Source organism: Pteropus medius, unplaced genomic scaffold (genome assembly GCF_902729225.1).
Source record: "Pteropus medius unplaced genomic scaffold, Ma_sr-lr_union100, whole genome shotgun sequence".
NCBI lineage: Eukaryota > Metazoa > Chordata > Mammalia > Chiroptera > Pteropodidae > Pteropus > Pteropus medius.
The window spans coordinates 2575315-2594551 of record NW_024351647.1 but is presented as its reverse complement, the minus strand read 5'-3'; the positions used below and the strand labels follow the sequence as shown (position 1 = coordinate 2594551).

Sequence of the window (19237 nt, the reverse complement as noted above, 5' to 3'; positions counted from 1 at the left end):
CGGGATATTCCAAAACGAGTAACCGAGAGTACCGCGCCGCAACAATGCAACCTCCCAAGCAGCTCCCTGTGCAGCTCACACCCCCGCCCCCTTTCGCAGCGTGCCAAGAGTTTGGAGCGCGCGCACGCACACCGAGCACGGAGCCTAGCGTATCCCTCCGCCTCCCTCCTCCCTCTCCCCTCTCAGTGGCTCGACAACGATTTGGGAAATGAAGGGAGGAGGGAACTACTTTCCTGAAACTTGCTATGCTGCACACGACTTCGAGTTGCAGTGATTCGCCCCGAGGCCGCTGCCTTTGGTCCTCCTACCCACCCGCCCTCACAGCTCGGGCACTCCGCTCGGCAACCCCACCCCGTGCTCGCTTCGGCCCCCGGGGGAAGTCGGCGGCCAGGAGAAGTCGCCAGGGACTACTTCGCCTCCTTCTCCCGCGGGCGCCCCTGGTTCGGGCAGCGGCGGCGGCGGAAGGAGCGGGCGGCGTGAGCGCTTCCGCCGCCCCCCTCGCAGCTCCCCTCTGGCGGGCGTGAGTAGGTGAGGAGCTGGCCCGCTGAGCTGCTGGTGGGCACCGGCTGGCGGGCGACCTGCGGTCGCAGTCCTCGCTCTCAAGCCGCTTCTTGGGACCCTGTCCCCCGGGCGCGCCTGCTCCCAGCCTGCCCGGGTGGGGGCGATCGGCTCGCCTGCCGCCGCCTCACACGCTCCCCGCCGTCCCCTCCTCCCTCTTCTGGAGTCGTCCCGGCAGGAGCGTGTCTGGAGGAATCTGCCGCCGCAAGGCCCCTCGCCGGTTCTGCTCGTTCCTGAGGACTGTCCCAGTCGCCGCCGAGGGCTGAGCGGACAGCCGGCCGCCAGGCGGGAGATGGTGGGGTGGGCTCCCGCAGGACCGTGCCGCCGCTGCCTGGAGCCTGGGCTCGGCTCCCCCCTGTCGGCCCCCACCCAGGGGAGCTCTGCTTCCTCCTCGCCGCATCCCTGAGGGAAGCGCCGCCTCTGCTCCCGGGTTCTCCGCCCGCCCGCTCCTTCTTGGCCGGACCCCGCCGCACTCCACCCCAGTGGCCGGAGGAGCAGCTCTCCAGTCATCCTTCGCAGCCCCCCTTCCTTTTTCCCTCTCCACCCACCGTCCCCGGCCTCCTCGGATCCTTTGGCTGGGCGCTGAAGCGGGGGAAGAGGCTGGGGTCGCCACGGCGGAGGTTGTTGCCGCCACCCCCCTGCGGGGGTGGCCGGAGTTCCCGGCTGGGGGGGCACCGTTCCGGGTGAGACATCCACCATGGTGAGGCCCCTGAGCCGCTGCCCCCGCGCCCCCCCGGCCGCCGCTGCCTCCTGCCCCTCGGTGCTGCTGCTGCCGCTCCTCCGCCTGCTGTTGCTCCTCCATCTCCAGATCGGATCACGGTGAGGGAAAGATGAGCGAGGAGACGGCGACTTCTGACAACGAGTAAGAGCTTCACTGATCTTAATTACGCCCCCCACTTTCTCCGCTGTCCCCCAGACCCCTCCGAGACTTGGGTGCCGGAAGGCTTGCAACCTGGGAGAGTTCGGTGCATCCTGTCCTGCCGATAACATTTGATTTCTTTAGCCATTTTATTTAATGGCAGCACCCTACTCTGTCTCTCCCGGTCCCCACCTTTAGTTGCTTTATTCTGGGGAAGGGTATTGAGTGTTGGGGTTGAATGGCAGTTTTATGTTCAGGAGATGGAGTATTGTGGATGGATGGAGGCGGGGTAGAAATTACCCCTTTGCCTGGAAGACCTTTGGCCTGTCCTTTTTTACTTTAGCATGCCAATCAGCATACCCTGAATATCCATCCTGCTTCCTTTATAGCTTTTTCACTTGGAAACTGATGTGTGGGAGCACCTCCTGCAGCAAACTGCTCTTGAATCTTAATTCGATGAGTCAGTGACTCTTAAATACCGTTTTAGCTTCCATCCCCCTCCCCTCCTTTTTTAAACTTATGACCTGTAAGATTCTTGTAAAAAATGGGGCTAGGAAAACATTTTTAGAATTTAATAGGATAAAGATACATGGAGTGTGGGAGACGGTGAACTACTATATTTTACCTTTGCGAACATTGGACATGTCTTTATCAGGAGCATAGAAGAATTTTGAATGCTAATTCTGATACTTCAGCTATATTAAAATACAGCATTTATGCTGATTTAACAGTATTTACATTGCTGAACATGTTGATGACTTCGTTGATTAACTTCTAGACTATCCCGGTTAAAGTTTTTATTTTGGCTGTCCTTATGCTTTCCAGACGAAATACTTTGCCTTTTAAGTATTTTTTAATGTAACAGCTGCCTGGAGGAATGATGGTGCGGTAACAGTTTTTTATTGAGACGGGATTTAACTCCATGCAGAATATTAGCTTCCGTTTTCTTGTAATTCAGTTCAAATTTTGTTTATCTTAGGAGGGTTGGAAAGAGTTAAGTGAGGGCTAGTCCTAGGATGCGTTCCTTTAAATAAAATGCATTCCTCGAGTCAGAATTTTTTGAGAGAACTTTAAAGTCTAATACTTAGGCCTGTTTTACATAAAATAGCTTGAGAAATGCCAAGCAGTGTTTCTCCTTCTCCCCTCCCCCCCAACACACTCCTCTGATGAGCGGCTGTGGGAGAAGGTAGATTGCTGCAGTGTCAGTGCAGCCTAGAAGCAGAAGTGGCCGCCATGTTCTCTCCCTTTTTGTGAATCGCCCTCATTTGCATAGCACACTCTTCATTCATAAAAAAATAATTAAACATCCATCACCTTGGACATCTTAAAAGGATTTTCCAAGGAAAATATTCGAAGCTTTATCGTCGGTCTTCGTGTAGATTTTTGAGTTCAGGAAGTAAGGAGAATTCGAAGTTACAGGTTAAATTCAAAAACATACGCACACACAAACAACTACCCCTGTTCTCAGAATGTTGACACAGTTATGTGGGAAATATCAGTTCGGGGAGGTGCTGGGATCACGTGATCGTCTCCATTCATAAAATACCTGGCTGTCCATTCACAGTGCAGTACACTGTCTCACTGCCTTCCGTAGATTAGACCTACTTTGAAAGAGATCAAGAAGTACTGTATCTCTGATAACGCTTAGATAGGAGAAAAACTGCTAAAATTATGAACCGAATGACGATAATTTTTACTAGTATCTTTTAAGAAAGTAGCTTGGATCAAAACGTCAAGTTCTATTTTAGGGGTGAGAAAATACCACATTTGAAATAAAATGCTGAATACCTTCTTGTTGGATGCAGCTAATAGAAAAACGAAGGAATGTGAATTGACTTGTATGAAATATTGTTTCTAAATGGGCACTTTTTGTAATACTCGCCATAGGCATATTGAGAATGCAAGTTTTTGATGTGAAGTCAGTGCATCTGTTACACGAAAAATGAGTAAATATTTTCAATGATTGAATCCCAAACATGTTGATGTTTGAAATACCAAATGGGATTTTTTACTGAGAGGATAGCTTTTAAAAAAAAAATTTTTTTTTTTTTAATGTACTTAGTATGGGACAATTTGGAAATTGCCTCACTTACCTAGACTTTTAGGATTCTTTTTTCACAAATTTATCTCACTTTATTATTAATAAGTTACTCCCAAGGAGCTTTGTTATGTTAGTTTTTGTAGGACAAGAATGAGTTTTAGCATATAATATTTTGCCGTTAGATGTTAACTCTTCATGGGGACAAACCCTTGGGGTTTTACTTTAAGAATTTTTTATGTTAGAGAGTGATGTTTATCTGGTAATCATTTTTATTAGGGCCAATATTGTGCCTTAACTAAACCAAAAAGAGTGAACTTCTTTGGAACGTAACTTTTTTTCTGATAATTTATATTTCTCATCTTTATAATGTTTTAAAATGGCAATTTATTATTTATATATATTATGAAGAAACAAAAGAGATATAGCAGATGCCCTTTTAGCATAGTTTAAAACTGCCCTGTAATGTGGATTTTATTTGTAAAATCCTTCCATATATTTTTTCCTTTTTCTTTTCTCTTTTTTTTAAAGCCACAATCAATAGGAATTTAATTGCAGTAGAGACTGTTTTTAGCACTCAAGTGTTTTTCCACCCGATTTCAACCTTTAAAAAAAAGCGAAAATCACTACTATCTTGAGAAACCTTAATCTTTTCTAGCCATTGTGGTAAAGTCCGGTAAAGCTTTTAGAGGCCTCATTTTGAAATCCTGTAGTAGTGCTCTATTATTTGAAATAAGAGTTCTGTGTAGAGAGATGGAAAGCTCCCAGAGGTTAATTGTGAGTATATATTTAATCGGGAATTATTGAAGGACCTGTTATGTGTAAGACTTTGTCTTATGCAATGTCAGACTTGGGGAAGTATTGGTAAAAGTGGGATTTTCTTCTCTAACCTTCAGTAGGAATTAGAACTGAATTAAAAGTGCCAGTTTAAAAAAATAATTCCCTCCATGCAAGAATAATAATTTATTTCAAGTAATGTACAAAATGGTCTTTTAAGTGAATAATAATAATTTATTTGCATTTGTACTAAGATAACATCTCAACATTTGATATATAATCAAATCTTTATTTTCCTATGATGTTGATGAATCATACTCATTTATTGAATTTTTACTATGTCCCAAGCACTATGATAAATGCTTTACACATGTATTATATAATTTATGTATATGCATGTATTCTCGACAGAATGGAATTACATAGTAGAGTCTAACATAGCTAATATATTGTGAGTATTTTTCTGTCGTGAAGTATTTTCTAGAACATAATTTTTAATGGCTACATTATATTCAACATAACATGCATTAGTTTTAATCATTCTACCACTGTTGGATATATCTATTATTTCTGAGCAGTGCTGCATTTGATCCTGAGTTCTGTCTTTAACCAAATCTATTACTTTTTCCTTGAGATTGTCTAGGAATGGAATTAAAAGAAATGCAAACTTTAAGTTATTTTATTCTTTCTGCCAGATTGCTCTCTAGAAAAGGAAAACTCAGTGTATGAGAGTACTTATACCTTGAAATATCTATCTAATTCTGTTTGAAAAAATTTTTGCCAATTTTGAAGGTGGAAATGAGATCTTTTGCCTATTTTTAAAATGTGCTGGATGGTAAATGAAATTGTTTTTTTAAAATAACAAAAAATTTTCGGGTTGTTTTTGGGCAACTGCTGGACTGTATAATGTGATCATTAATATGATCACATTAATTCTATTATAAATAGAATTAATGTGATCATATGAAAGGCATTTGCAGATAATTTATTTAACTTTTACCATCCTTTATGCAGTGTAGTATTAGTGTAAAGAACATTGGACTTGGAATTGGGAGATGCCTTACTATCCTACCTGTCATTAATTTATTCTGTGATTCTAGGCAAGTGACAGCCTCTGTGAGCCTCATTTTGCTCATTTGTAAATGACAGTATTTGAACTAAGCATTGTATGGGCCCTTCCTGTGCTAAATGACCATAAAGTAATATGATAGGCGCATTGCAAGTCTCTAGACTTGTAACATACGTATTTTTTAATTGATTAATTTTATTATGTTGTTTTTGACATAGAGAATCTAGTAGGATGCTGAAGTAAAAGCATGAGTTTTGAAGAACTCAAATAAAAAGTTTGGAAACAATTGGTATGTTTATAATCTTTTAAGATTTTCCTATTTTGAGCGTAATAGCCATTTGTCTTCGATAACATATATATGCATCACAGATGGAGAACTTTGTACTGGCTCTTTTTAAGCCTCTTTTTAAGGTTATTGGGTTTGAACACCAACTTGAGTAGTTGTAAGAGGAATACTTACACTAACAAGATACCAAGAATCATGCTTTAATTGGCCAAAATGTGCCAAAAACGTAAGTCTTTTCATTTGGTTATTCATAGAAATCATGTCCTAACACTGAAGGATAATTGTATATTTAATTAGTTTAAGAAATTAACACATGATATTTTCATTCTTTAGTATTTAGATTTAGTTTGCTATTTATGACAAAGTTTGTGTCATAGTAGCATCTCATTTTATAGTCCAGAACCAAAGTCATTAAAAACTCCTAAGATGTTAATTTTGTGGCACTCAGAATGGTTTGAAATGAAAAAAGAAAATCAATTGATTTTTTTTTTTTTGTTACTATCGTTGTTTAAACATAGTTCATTACTTTCGTTAAAACAGTTCATTAGTGATGGACCTTAGACTAAGGTGTTAAAAATTGCTTTAGACATAGAGTTTTCAGAATTAAGATCGTTTTTACTAATTTTTAACTGAAACTTGTCTACATTCATAATTGAAGGAAACACCAAAAAACCATAGCAGAATTAGAACTACTTGTGATAGCAATCGTGTTAGTTTCCTAGGGCTGCCTTAAAGTACTACAAACTAAATGGCTTAAAACAACAGAAATTATTGTCTCACAAGTCTGGAGGTGAGAAGTCTCAAATTAAGGTGTTGACAGGGCCATGCTCCCTCGGATATCAGTAGGGGAATCCTTTGCCTTCCTTGCTTCTGGGGGTTGATGGCAACTTTGGCATTCCTTGGCTTGCATCCACCTAATTCCCTTCTCTGCCTTCATCATCACATGGCATTCTTTATGTGTCTTCGCATGGTCATCTTATAAGGACACCAGTTGTATTGGATTAGGAGCCCACCTCACTCCAGTATGACTTCCTCTTAACTAATTGCATCTGTAAATGACCCTATTTCTAAATAAGGTCACTTTCTGAAGTACGAGGGGTTTGGCCTTCATCATCATCGTCGTCATCATGATTATCTTCATTATTATTATTATCGTTGGCAGGATATAATACAACCTGTAACACCCATAGAAATCAGATTTTTTTTTTTCTTATAGTACAATTATAGTTCGGTGGTTATAGATATCTAAAATAGCACTTATAGCCATCACTAGTTTGAAGTTATAGTTATCAAATCTTTGCTAGAACTTATTTTAATGTTAATAAAGAAGCACATATATTTAACATATTCTGTATTACTATTTCAAAATTAAAATACTTTTGTAATTATTTTAATAAAATTGATTTCTTTTGTAATTCTATGTATTTTGTTTTAACTCTTTAATATTGTTCTGAGAAGAGGCCGTAGGCTTCATCAGACTGCCAAAGAGGTCCATGGCACAAAAGGTTAAAATCTCCTGCTATAGACTGAAGCCCAGAAGGCTGAACCCAAAGATGGAGATATAAAATAGGAAAAGAAACATGAAGGATAAGATGAACAAATCTAACATATGACTAACATTTCCAAAAAAAGAGATGAAGAGGAACTATTAAGAGATAATGGCTGAGAATTTTCAAGTAGCAAATCCAACCCATCGCAGTGAACTCAACACAGGACAAAGCCTCACAGTTAAACTGGGTTTGTCTTGAGATTGCAAGAATGCATCAACATGAGAAAATCCATGTACTTTATCATATTTGAAGATTAAGGGAGAGAAATGATACAATCTTAATAAATGCCAGAAATGCAATATTAACATTTAATCTCTGCCCGTAGTAAATGTTCATAATTTATATTTGTAATGCAAATTTCATAAATATAAATTTATAGTATTTCCACATTTAGAGTGCAAAGAATAAGCTTTAGTAAATTAAAGAGTAATTGAAAATTAAATTTTAATCTGATCAATGTTATAATTTTCTAAATTTCATCTGTATAACAGGGATTATAAGTTAGATGAAGGCTATTATGGCTTGGAATGTAGAAAGTAATTGTTTTCCTGGTAGTATTTAATGATACTTTTGCATATGATAAGAGACATCCTGTTTGTTTATTCACATTTCGAGATCATTTTCGCCAAGACACAGTAATTGTTAATGACTTCTGTTAGTGTCATATGATAGGATTACCAAACATTTAGATGAAATTTAGTGAATCATGACTTCTGAGGCCACTTTTTAAAGTTAGCTTTCACCACATCACAATGTTTTAGTAACTTTGGCATAAAGTCACCAAACCTTTTTTTTTTTTTTAATCGTTTATTGTAAATTACATTGATGTTTTGAGATCGAAATTAGGGTTCATTTCTGGGCTTGCTCCCTTTATAATATGTGGAAACATTTCAGAATTTTAGTGGCTGGATCATATATATGAATTTCTTACAGTTTTTGGGGACAGATATCATTAGTAACTTTTTCTTTGAGAATTTCAGTTCAGTAACATTTGAGTGCCTACTAGGCACTGGACTTTTCCTCAGCCCTGGAGATACAAAGATAAGTAGAGCCTGATAACTGCTTTCACTATCCAGCAAGGGAACCAGATCCCTCTGAAATGTGATGAGTACTCTGCTTATGAAGTTCTTTAAGGCTCAAGGAGATAGTGATTCAATGTGGGTGTGGATGCCAGGGTATGAGTTACGTGTGAAGGAAGTCTTCAGAAAAGTCTTGGCAATTTAGGAATCAACCAGAGAAGTGGGGGATAGAAAGGGAAAGGATATTCCAAGAAAGGGGGAGGGGGCCATAGAAACAAGCATAAAAAGAGAAAAGGAAAGTGAAGAAAAGCAATAACTTTTTGTATACACTTGTTTGGAGGAGTAGTGGAGAGATAATAAAAGTGTCAGTGAGCCAGATTGTAAGCAGTCTAGATTTGTGCTTTACTGTGTATCAGCAACCTTGTGGTAAAGGGTGATGGCTAGGCTTTGGAGCATGAGACTCTCAAGATGAATGTGACAGAAGCTCCTGAAAACGTTTTTTTCAAAAGTTTTTTCTAAAAAGTAGAGGAAAATTTATATAATTGGTCAGTAATAACATTAATTTCGAACAGAATTCTCATTAATTTTTCAGTTAAAGCAGTAAGCATCCAAAGAAAATTTGTTCTTAGGGCTAACGTCCCTCACTTTTCACCATAACTCTTGAGTAGCAGCTTAAGTCTTTATCATGTAGGCAGTAGAGACCATTTTTAGTGAGGGAGTGATGTCAAATTTGTGTAGAAAGCTGAATACTAGGGCTTGTTTGGATAATTGATTCAAAGGAAAAGAAAATGAACTTCAGTTGATGAGGAGGATGTAATAATTATGGTAAAAAAACAGCTGGAAATAGTGCATTTGGAATTATTGAGGATGAATTTGTAGGGCAGTTGAGATTTACAATTAGTGTGATTACATGACTGGATATGAAGGAAAGAGTAGGAAGAGTGTGGGATGACTTCAACATTTTAAATTTGGGCTGCTGCGAAGCTTACATGAAATGGGAAAAGGCAAAGAAGGCTTTTAAGGGGAAAATAACTCAATTTTGATCTTTTAAATTGTGGATGCCTACTAGGTATCAGGGTAGAAAATGTCCCCATAAGGTGTTTTAATTATAGTTTTGGTGCCGAAAGAAGGATAAGAGGGTAGAGTTAAAGGTGATATCTTCAGCATATGTGATAGTTGAAAGCTAGTGGTAAATTGCCGAAGGAGAATATTAAGTAGTAATGGAAAGTTGAATAGTGATTAACAGCAGCATTTTTAAGGGAGAGTAAGAAGAGACACCAAAAGACAATCTTGAGAGGTAGGAGAGTTCAGAGAGAAAGTATTAAAGGCAAAATAGGAAGTGATGAAATGCGATAGCAAAGTAAGATTATACTCAGGGGGAAGTTAGGAGTTGAGATTATTTGTTGGATGAAGTGATGTCAGTACTAGAGAGGAAGAAAAAAAGTTTTAAGGAATGACCGGTAATTGGTAGAGCCCTTAAGGCCCAGGAGAAGAGTCCATCTGACTGTTTCACTGCTTCTCATTTAATCTTGTGAGCTAGGTGTTAACAATAGTTTACAAATAGAGATAACTGAGACAAGAGAAGTTTAGTAAGTTGCCCACAGCCACACAAGGGAGTAATTCAAATTGCAGAATATTTATACCATACTGTACCTCATACAAGACTAGATAATTTTAATTTTAAATAAAAACTTAAGCTCAAAGTAGATAAGTAGACAGAGTTGACAGCTGTTTTGAGGGATTGGAAGTTTCGATACAGTTAAAGAGCATGTAGAGTGGAAGTGGGAAAAATAGAAAGATAGCTTTTGATTAGAGAACACAGACTCCAGCGTGATGACATATGAGGGAAGGTTAAAGTAGAAACAGGTTGCTGGAGTAGAGGAGCCAGGATCTGCTAAGATATTTAAAAAGGTCAGCAATGTGGCTGTTCAAGTTGCTGGGTTGGTATCAGGAGTTGAGGTGGAGAGGAATCCTGAGCCCGTGCCAAAGTACTTAATGTGTGTGGGGGATGAACGGCTTGGAGTGGGAGTATGAATGTTGACCTCTGCCTCTGCAGTTTAAAGAGACAGGAATAAAGATTTCGGAGTTGGAGGTTGAGGAAGGTGTTGGGGAGGAGGATAAGAAAAGGAAAGAGTATAGCTGGGAGGAGTTGAGAGTATTGGAAATGATAGGATCTCATGTAATTATGGCCCTGTCAGGGATTAGAGATGTTGGGAATTAGAAAGGAAGATAGACATGTGAATAAATTATCTAAATTTGGATTTTATTAAGAACTTTAAGGTTTTCTGAGAGGCTAACCAAGATGTTGACTTATTTTATCCAAATAAATTATATTTTCTTTGATGAAAGGTTTTGTATTCTTTGGGTACACCAATCTTAATATGGTTAGAAAGATTTTTTCAAAACAAAATTCACTAATTAAATTTCTACAGTTAACTTGGTGTTCACAATGAACATGATCCTGTGGTTACTGATGAATGTTGCATTAAGACTTTGGCAAATCACGTAACCTGTCTTTGTGCTTGATTCTCCATCTGTTAAACCAGGATAATATGTTCCTACTTCAGAGGAATGTTAAAATAAATTTAATCTTCTCTCCCCCAATAACATTTTTTTTTGATTAGAGATAAGGGAATATTAAAAAGAACTTTTAGTTCTTGAGAAGAAAGGTACTATGTTCATGAAATAATCACTGCTCATTTTCATTTAGCCTGTAGATAAAGGATACTTTTAAAAAAGGATTAATGACCTGCTGGAAAATTTGTATTTCAGTTTAAATGTTAAAAAGCATGTTTTCAAAAAAAAACTTAAAATCTAAAAATTCCAACAAGCAGAAAATAATATAAACCTATATTGTGAACACCTTCCTCCATGTTCTGAGCAAAGACTGATTGATGAGGTAGATATAAGTGTTGGAAAAGGCACTATAAAGCAAAGACCAAGCTCTAGCCAATTTTTTGTATTTGGTGTTTAATACAACTAGTTATAAAGGAATAGGTTTCAAGAGCTTGTTAATGAAAGCAACTTTAATATCTGAGCACATTTTGAATTCACACACACACACACACACACACACACAGAAAACCTTATAAACAACTTAAACTTACTGTGATGACATAGGCTGACTTTTGTACTCCTATATAAAAACATAATGCTGGTCACGACTCTTGCAGTTAAAAATCCCATGTTCTGAACTACAGTGCAGTATATGGGATATAGTCCTCTATGGATGTATCTCTTACTGGACTGAAGATTACATTTGTGTTCAGCTTATTTCATGAAATAACAGAATACTGAAAGGTACAGGATCCTCAGAGGAGTGCATTTCAAGGTCAGGTTGTGAGGAATTGGAGGATTTGAATTGCTGTAGCTAGATTATAGAATATAAGCATTACATCATTGCTTCTCTGAAAGATAAGAGAATGCATCCCAAAATCAGCCTTTAAAAAGTATGTAATTATTTTGAAATCTCGTAAACTCTCAAAGATTCATGTGAATATTACATTCTGATCAATAATGTAGTTTTTCTAATATGAAATGTTTTTAATTATGCTAAGGAAAAATGGAAACTCTTTAACCATGAAATCTTTGCGTATTTGTGTCCTATGGCATTATGTGTCCCTAGCCCATTCCTGAGAGGAAGTATACTCTCTAGAAGTAGCATTTGGAGTGCATCCAGGGTGTGCTCCTGAGACAAGCGTAGGATTGTGCAGTGTAATTACAGTGGTTGCCATTTTCAAACAAAAAGTAGGAACATACAGATTCAGCAAAGATTAATATAAACTTCTTGAAATATGAAAATATAATCACATTGTAGGAAACTTGGAAAATGATAAGAAATTACCCACAAAAGAAATTTTCTTTCGTGCAGTTATTTATATTAAAAGTATTGTAAAGACAAAACTCTGCAGTGATGTGTAGAAAAGGAAACTGATTCTCATCTCAGTTTTTCCATTTACTTATGTGATTTAGAGCAGATTTTTTTCCTATCTAAGCATCTGTGCTAATGAAGACAGTAACCTTTTCCCATCTATAAATTACTTTTGTATGGAAAGCATATATAAATGGATTTATCTGTATAAGTTGATTTTCTTATAGGGGAGGAAGGGGGTTTACTGGGGGATCGGAATAAAAAACGGGGAGATAAAGCAGAAGGCAGACAGATAAGTAAATGATTTTCATTAAACCTTAGGGAGAGGAAGAAAGCTGAGGAAAATGAACGTTGGTCTTAGATTTGAAATGTCTGGGCCCGTTTTGAGAGGTAAATGAGATCTGTATAAGGAGTATTATTAGCTAAGTTAAAAGTTATATAATGTGTATATTGGGAAGTTATATAAAGTATCTTCATAGGTTATATAACCTGCATTTTGGGATGTTTCAAAATTTCTGCATAGTAAAAATCGGTCTGAAAATTTGAGTGGTGTATCAAGTGAACAGGAAAATTCCCTTTAAAAATATTAGTTGCAACAAAACAAATTCACAAGGATGTTGAGATCATATAGGTGGGGCAGGGGGAGAACCTAAATATTTTAAAGTGATCAGGGGCTGGTAAATGACAATTCATTATGCAAGACCCTTTATTTTTAAAGGATGGATTTGATATTCTGTCCATTATTTGAGCATACTTATTGCTTTATTAACGAAGGTAATGTAATTAAGAGTTTTCATAAGCTCATGTGTTAAAACTGTTTGATACACAGTAAGCACCGTTCGCCAATATGCATTCAGATATGACCTCAGTTTCTTAACCTTATTTTCTAAGTGTTTAAATCTATTCCTCAGTTGTAATAATAATCCTATCATTTTATTTGGGAAGGGATTCCAACTTGCTTTAGTACATCTTCAGCTTTTGAAATCATCAAACTAAAGGAATTGTAGAAAAAAAATATTTTTACTAGCTTTTAATTCATTCTCTCACCGTTCTTTCAAAATGTTTCTATTTACTGAAAGATACTTTTATTTCCTGCTAAAATTTTCCTTATTTTCATTTGTTACCATTTAGGCCTTATCAGAATCCTTTGACAATTTAAAGCATCTCTTCCAGTAGAACTTCCTGTGATGATAGAAATACTCTGTGCTATCCTGTATGGTAGCAAATATGTGGCTATTTGGCTAATGAGTACTTGAAAAATGGATTGAAGGACTGAAGAACTAAATTTTAAATTTAATTTAAATAGCTATATGCGGCTAATGATTTCTGTATTGGATAGTACAGATACTGAGTGTTTCTAATTCTTGAATCTCAGCAAATTTTTGAAAATAATGTTTTCTTTTAGATATTAGCCAATTAGTTGAAGAAAGTTAAATTTTTTTGAATAAGGAGTTAGCTTGAGTTAGTGCAGCTTTTTCCAAAGTGTGGAACTTGCCCTTGTATGTAAGGTAATTTCACTTTTATCACAGACATGGTATTAAATTAAGTTGGCAAGTTATTTCTTTCTCAATAACTTTTTGCATTTTAATTAAGTTAAATGTGTATGTGTGTGTTTAATAAGAAAGTAGTAATATCAATCTCAGTCTCTGGTAGAGGAGCCATACTATTTGATTTTTACTGTATTAATTATCTGATTACTATATATGGCTTACGATAGTTTTTTTTTTAATTGACTATAATGATTAAAACTTTTTCTTTTGGAACAATATTTTTTGGATAATATATGTGCTACATATATAAGGCAGAAAATTGATGAAGGCAGTGAATGTTAAAAACAAGATTGTGACATACCTATCTAGCAGAAAAATTGGATTAATAGGGAATCAAGAGCACTGCTGTGCCACTAGTTTGCTGAGTCTCAGTGTCTGTCTTTTTTAGGTAAGGTATCTGCTTTGACAAAAAGGGAAGAGGTTGGTTTAGAGTGAGAAGTGATTTAAAATTTTAAATACGTTTTATTCTGTAATAACTTCTGATCATAACATTTAAAATGTCAGCTAACATGTATTAAGCATTTTGCTTTATGTCAAACATGAATTATTTAATTCTTCACTCCAAGGCAGATTATAGTTAACCCTCAATCCTTTTTTAAAAAATCTCTGGTGCCCCAGTTATAAAATAAATTATGGAATGTAATTTAAAGCATAGGGAATGTCTATCTATGGCCATGCTACCCTGAACAAGCCCGATCCCGTCTGATCTCAGAAGCTAAGCAGGGTCGGGTCTGGTTAGTACTTGGATGGGAGACTACCTAGGAAGACCAGGTGCTGTAGGTGTAAAAAATAAAAATATAAGGGATTGTAAGCTGTCAAGGTCCTTGCAATCTGTGAGGTCAACCAAGGATTGCCTTGCCTAAAAATATATATATACATACACATCATATATATATAAGCATAGGGAATATAGTCAATAATATTGTAATAACCATATACAGTGGCAGCATTATTGTGATCACTTCATTAATATACAAATATTGAATTACTATGTTGTGTACCTGAAACTAATATAATATATGTCAACTACAATAAAAAGAAAATCCTTTGGTACCTAGAATTGGGCTGATCTTTATTTTGGTTCATACTGTCATCATTGGTCTGTTTGTGGACCTCTGAAGTCTAATTTAATTTTTTATTTACTTGAACAAATACCCACTCATTGTGCAGTCCAAGAATCAGGACATTATTGATAACTAACATCTGCCTCTAATGTGTACCTATCATATTCCTTTGACTTCTCAGAGATTACTCTAACTTGAGTTGTGTGTTTGCCATTCCATTTCTATTGAAAAATAGAGTTAATCACATATATGTATGCCTAAACAGCATCTCATTATTTTCGAACTCTATAAAAGAAATGGAATAAATATTTTATTTACTTATGTGTCAACTCCTGGAATTTGATTTTTTTTCCTTAATACGTTGCTAAGATGTATCCATTTTTCAGGTATACTTTTTTATTCATTTGCATTGCCATATAATATTCCATTGTGTGAAGTAACTATAGTTTAGACACTCTTATCTAAGCGTATTTGAGTTGTTTCCAGGTATTCGTTATCATGAGCATTATTACTGTGAACATTAATATGCTTCTGATACATATATGCTAAATGTTCTCTTGAGTATTATGTAGGAGTAAAATAGTTGGATTGCAAGACATGTGAATTTTCAAGTTTACAGGATAATGCCAGATTGTGTCCCAATGTAGTTCTAATTTGTACTAATAGAAATGTAAGAGAATGGGTATAAAATTGTACTTTATTGTCTTTATTTGCATTTTTTCTATAAAAGATAATGAGTTTTGCTAAAATTTTTGAGTGTTTATTATGTGCGAGATACTTCTGAAGACTTAACATGAATTTATAAATTCTTTTAATCCCACAACCACCCTTTTGGGTAGGTACTGTTATATCCATTTATAGATGAGAAAATTGAGGCTCTATGAGGTTAAGCTAGTAAATGACAGACTTGGTCAGGTCAGGCTGCAGAGTCCAGCCTCTTAACTAATAGTATATTTTACCTCTCCAAATGCTCATATTTGAACGTGAATTCATATTCTCTTACCCTTTCCTCCTGCCCATCAATTTCTTGGCCTTTATGTGCTTGTGATGGTGAGTGCTGATTATACTATCCTTATATTATGAATTAGCATTGTTTGTTGTGTAGCAGCCTTCTTTTAAAAAGCAGTCTCTTATAGAACCTCGGTTTCCTCATTGCTAGAATGAGTAATATGGCTCAGATGAGTTCTAGAATTTTTGGCTCTACTATTTTGTAATTTAACCTAATCTATACAGTTCGTTATTAAATTCAGAATAATCTGTTATTTGTGTTTTCTCTTTTTTTAATATTAAAATGTCAAACAATTTATTATGATTTATTTCTTTGTATATTTCTATTGAATTTATTTTTTAATAGAGTATTTAAGAGTATTAAGTAGTTAAAAATTCTGGAGCGGATTTGAATATATACTGATCTCCATATAAGCTTTTGTACACATCATGAACTGATTAAAATTTTTTCCTTTATCATATCTAGGTAATGTCCTTTAAGTAGCTCATTATTAAGCCAGTTGTCTTTGTTTCTCATCTGCTAGATGCTGAAGAGACGTTTTTTGTTTTACCTTTTAGGTACCGAGTTTTAAGATAAAATACTATTTTAAAATTATAATTCTATTGATAGATGTGAACTTACTTGCTTAATAATTGTTGAATGACAAAGTGCTAGACCCAGTAATGAATACCTGATTACTCATGTTTCTTGCCAAAGTATGATAATATCTAAACCTCAATGTTAAAGTGTTTAGGTTCTGTAAAAACAGTGTTTAGGTCTTTTCCTTAGGGAAGAGTGTGATTCAAATCCATTATGTGTATGCTGCATATTTTAGTGGTAGTTAAATGTCTCAGTGCATTGGGCACAAAAGGATCAATCACACTGTGTGTTGGAGTGGTAGGCTGATAGAAGCAGCCAGATGGAGATCAGGATATCGCAGCATTTGTTAGTCAAATTTAGTTCGTCTTCTGGATTTTACATTACTCTTAGGTTTGGCACAGTCATTAACATAGATACTGAATGAAACAGCTACAGCAAACGTTTATTGAGCATTTGTTATATGCCGGAGAAGAATTAGAACTAATATATTTGAGGTGTTAAGACAGTAGGCTTTGGGGATGTAGATGAATAAAATCTGCATCTTTGCCCTCAAGGAGTTCTCAGTCTGATATTAGAAACAAATGATTCGATCTTTGGTGATGAAGGACTTGGACATACTGATTTCTTGCTAGAGGAAAATATAGTGTTTCCCAAAGAGTGAGAAAACTATCGAAAGTAAAAATAACTACATTTTGAGGAGGCATCTTTATGGGTTACGCTTAACTTTATAGTTTTGTGATCTGACCAAAGTAGCTACAGTCTTAACTGTCTTTGATTTACTTTGAAGATTGTTACTTTGAAGATTGTATGGCAGGATAGATTGTGTGAGAAAGGTTAAAGATTTAGTGTCAATAACAGCTAAGGATCAGATTAATATTGTGAACTTAGTCTTTTTATAACTAGCAGTGTAAATAAACTTTTATATGTGAATGATATTATTTATGAGATGTTTATGACTTAATTTTTTCTTTAAAAAATTCCTTTTTTCACTAAGCAAAGCTTTGAAACAAGTAATTTGTAACGAATTAGCTCTGTTGGGTTAAGCTTTAATGTAAGAGCATGAGACATGTCATTCTAAGAAACAAATGATTCAAACAGCCTAGATTTCTGATTGGAAGACAAAAGAGCATTTTAGGTGAGGTACACAGTTGTGGTTTCTAAACTCCTCAATAACTTGTCTTGAATATACTGATTTTTCTCCCTTTCCTCTCAGTTATTTATACTAAAATTTGGAGATGTCTATGGATGAGAGGTCAAGGTAGAAGCAGTGAAGGGGTTAGGTAAACATGCTGGTCTGTCATTGCCTTTTACCATTCAACCATATATTCTTCAACTGGCTTTCCAAAATGTTAACATTTAACTAACATAGCCAGATCGGGCAATTAGCATTGATATAAAATTGTTATTTATTGACCTTATTCAAGTTTCATCAGTTGTTCCACTAATGTCCTTTTTTAGTTAAAGATACAGTGCAGCATCTCTTACTGTATTAAGTATTCCTGTCTCTTTAGTCTCCTTTAATTTGAAGCAGTTCTTCAGTGTTTCTTTCATAACTTTGAAACTTTTGAGGAGTACTAGCCAGGTATTTTGTAGAATGTTCCTCAGTTTGGGTTTGTCTGATGTTCACTCTTGATGAAATTCAAGTTAAGCATTTTGAGCAACAATACTAGAGAGTGTTGGTGTCTCCATCCTTCAAATCTGGAGGTGCATGATGTTGATATATCTCATACTGATGATGTGAACTTTGATCATGTGAATAAGATGATATCTGACTGGTAAGTTTTCTTTGTAATAAGCATCCTCTGAGGAGAGATATTTTGAGACTAAACATCCTAATTCCTATTAAACACTTGCCCACTATTTCTACTATTTGTTGCTGATTCTTGCCTGCAACAATTGTGATATTTGCAAAATGGTGATTTTCTATTTCCATCATTCCTCCACATTTATTAATTGGAATGCTATAGACAAGCGTTCTCTTCTCCCCACATTTATTTATTTCTGTCAGAATGGATTATAATCCATTACTGTCATTATTTTGATTACTCAGTGTCCCAGATTTGGTCATTGGGAGCCCATCAAGTTGACTTGTGCTCTTTTGACATGTTCCTTTATTTTTTGAGCACTTCCTTTTAGGCTTCACAAGGTGTTCTGGGCTCATCTCATGTTTTTCCTGCCTCAGCTTTAGAGTCATCCCATTGATCTAAGGAACTCTGTTTCCATTTATTGGAAAGTTATATTTAGAAACTATGATCCGGGTACTAGGTGTGCTCATGGCATTAGGGTAAAAATTACAAATGAAGAAAACTAAGCAGAAGGTTTAAAGTCTTGTTTATGACACCCAAGTAAAAGTGATAGAGTTGATACATACACTCAGGCCTTCTCAGTCCTCAGTCCTTCTCAGTCCTAAGTCCAGGTTTTCTACTTTTCATAATCCTTCCTTACACTTGTCTTTTCCATTAATTTTATCATTTGTCATTTCTGGCAGGGACAGGGCATATTTAATTCTAATATTTAAGGTTATTTGCCAACATCGGTATGGCTATTTCAAAACAAAATAGTCATTGCGATTCAAAGTATTTCTTATGCATGCTTCGGATGAGGCATTGTGCTAGACATTGGTGGTATGTGTGGGCATATATATTTTGGAGGGACTGTGCTGAAAATTTGTTAACTGTGCCTTCTTTTCCCTTCTATGTAGTTAAGGCATAAAGGTAGGTGATGTGGCTATTGTAAATTCATTATCCATGAATCTAAAAGGTCTAGTGATTTTTATTTTGTGTATAAATATATGTGGTATTTAGATTTACATATATTTATGTACCTCTTACACTGTCACTTCATAGTATCCGTAATGTTATGTAACCATTAAATGATATGTCTTTGCTAAACACACTTAAGCCCTTTATATTTTTGCTTTTAATTCTTACAATAGTTTCTTGAGTTGATATTTGTCTCATATTTCAAGTGAGCAGAGACACTTAAATTAAGTGACTTGCCTAAGCTCA

General features: G+C 36.3%; 1 protein-coding gene and 1 pseudogene across 1 annotated transcript in view; both read left to right on the top strand.

Moving 5' to 3' along the window:
- The first annotated feature begins 509 nt into the window (after positions 1–509).
- Positions 510–19237, top strand: part of SPRED1 (sprouty related EVH1 domain containing 1) — a 101758-nt gene continuing 83030 nt past the window's right edge. Inside the window, exon 1 of the mRNA XM_039843944.1 lies at positions 510–1420. Coding sequence (XP_039699878.1) covers positions 1389–1420 — 32 coding nt within the window. The 5' untranslated portion in view covers positions 510–1388. The remainder of the gene's footprint in view (positions 1421–19237) is intronic.
- Positions 14242–14360, top strand: LOC120587268 (uncharacterized; annotated as a pseudogene).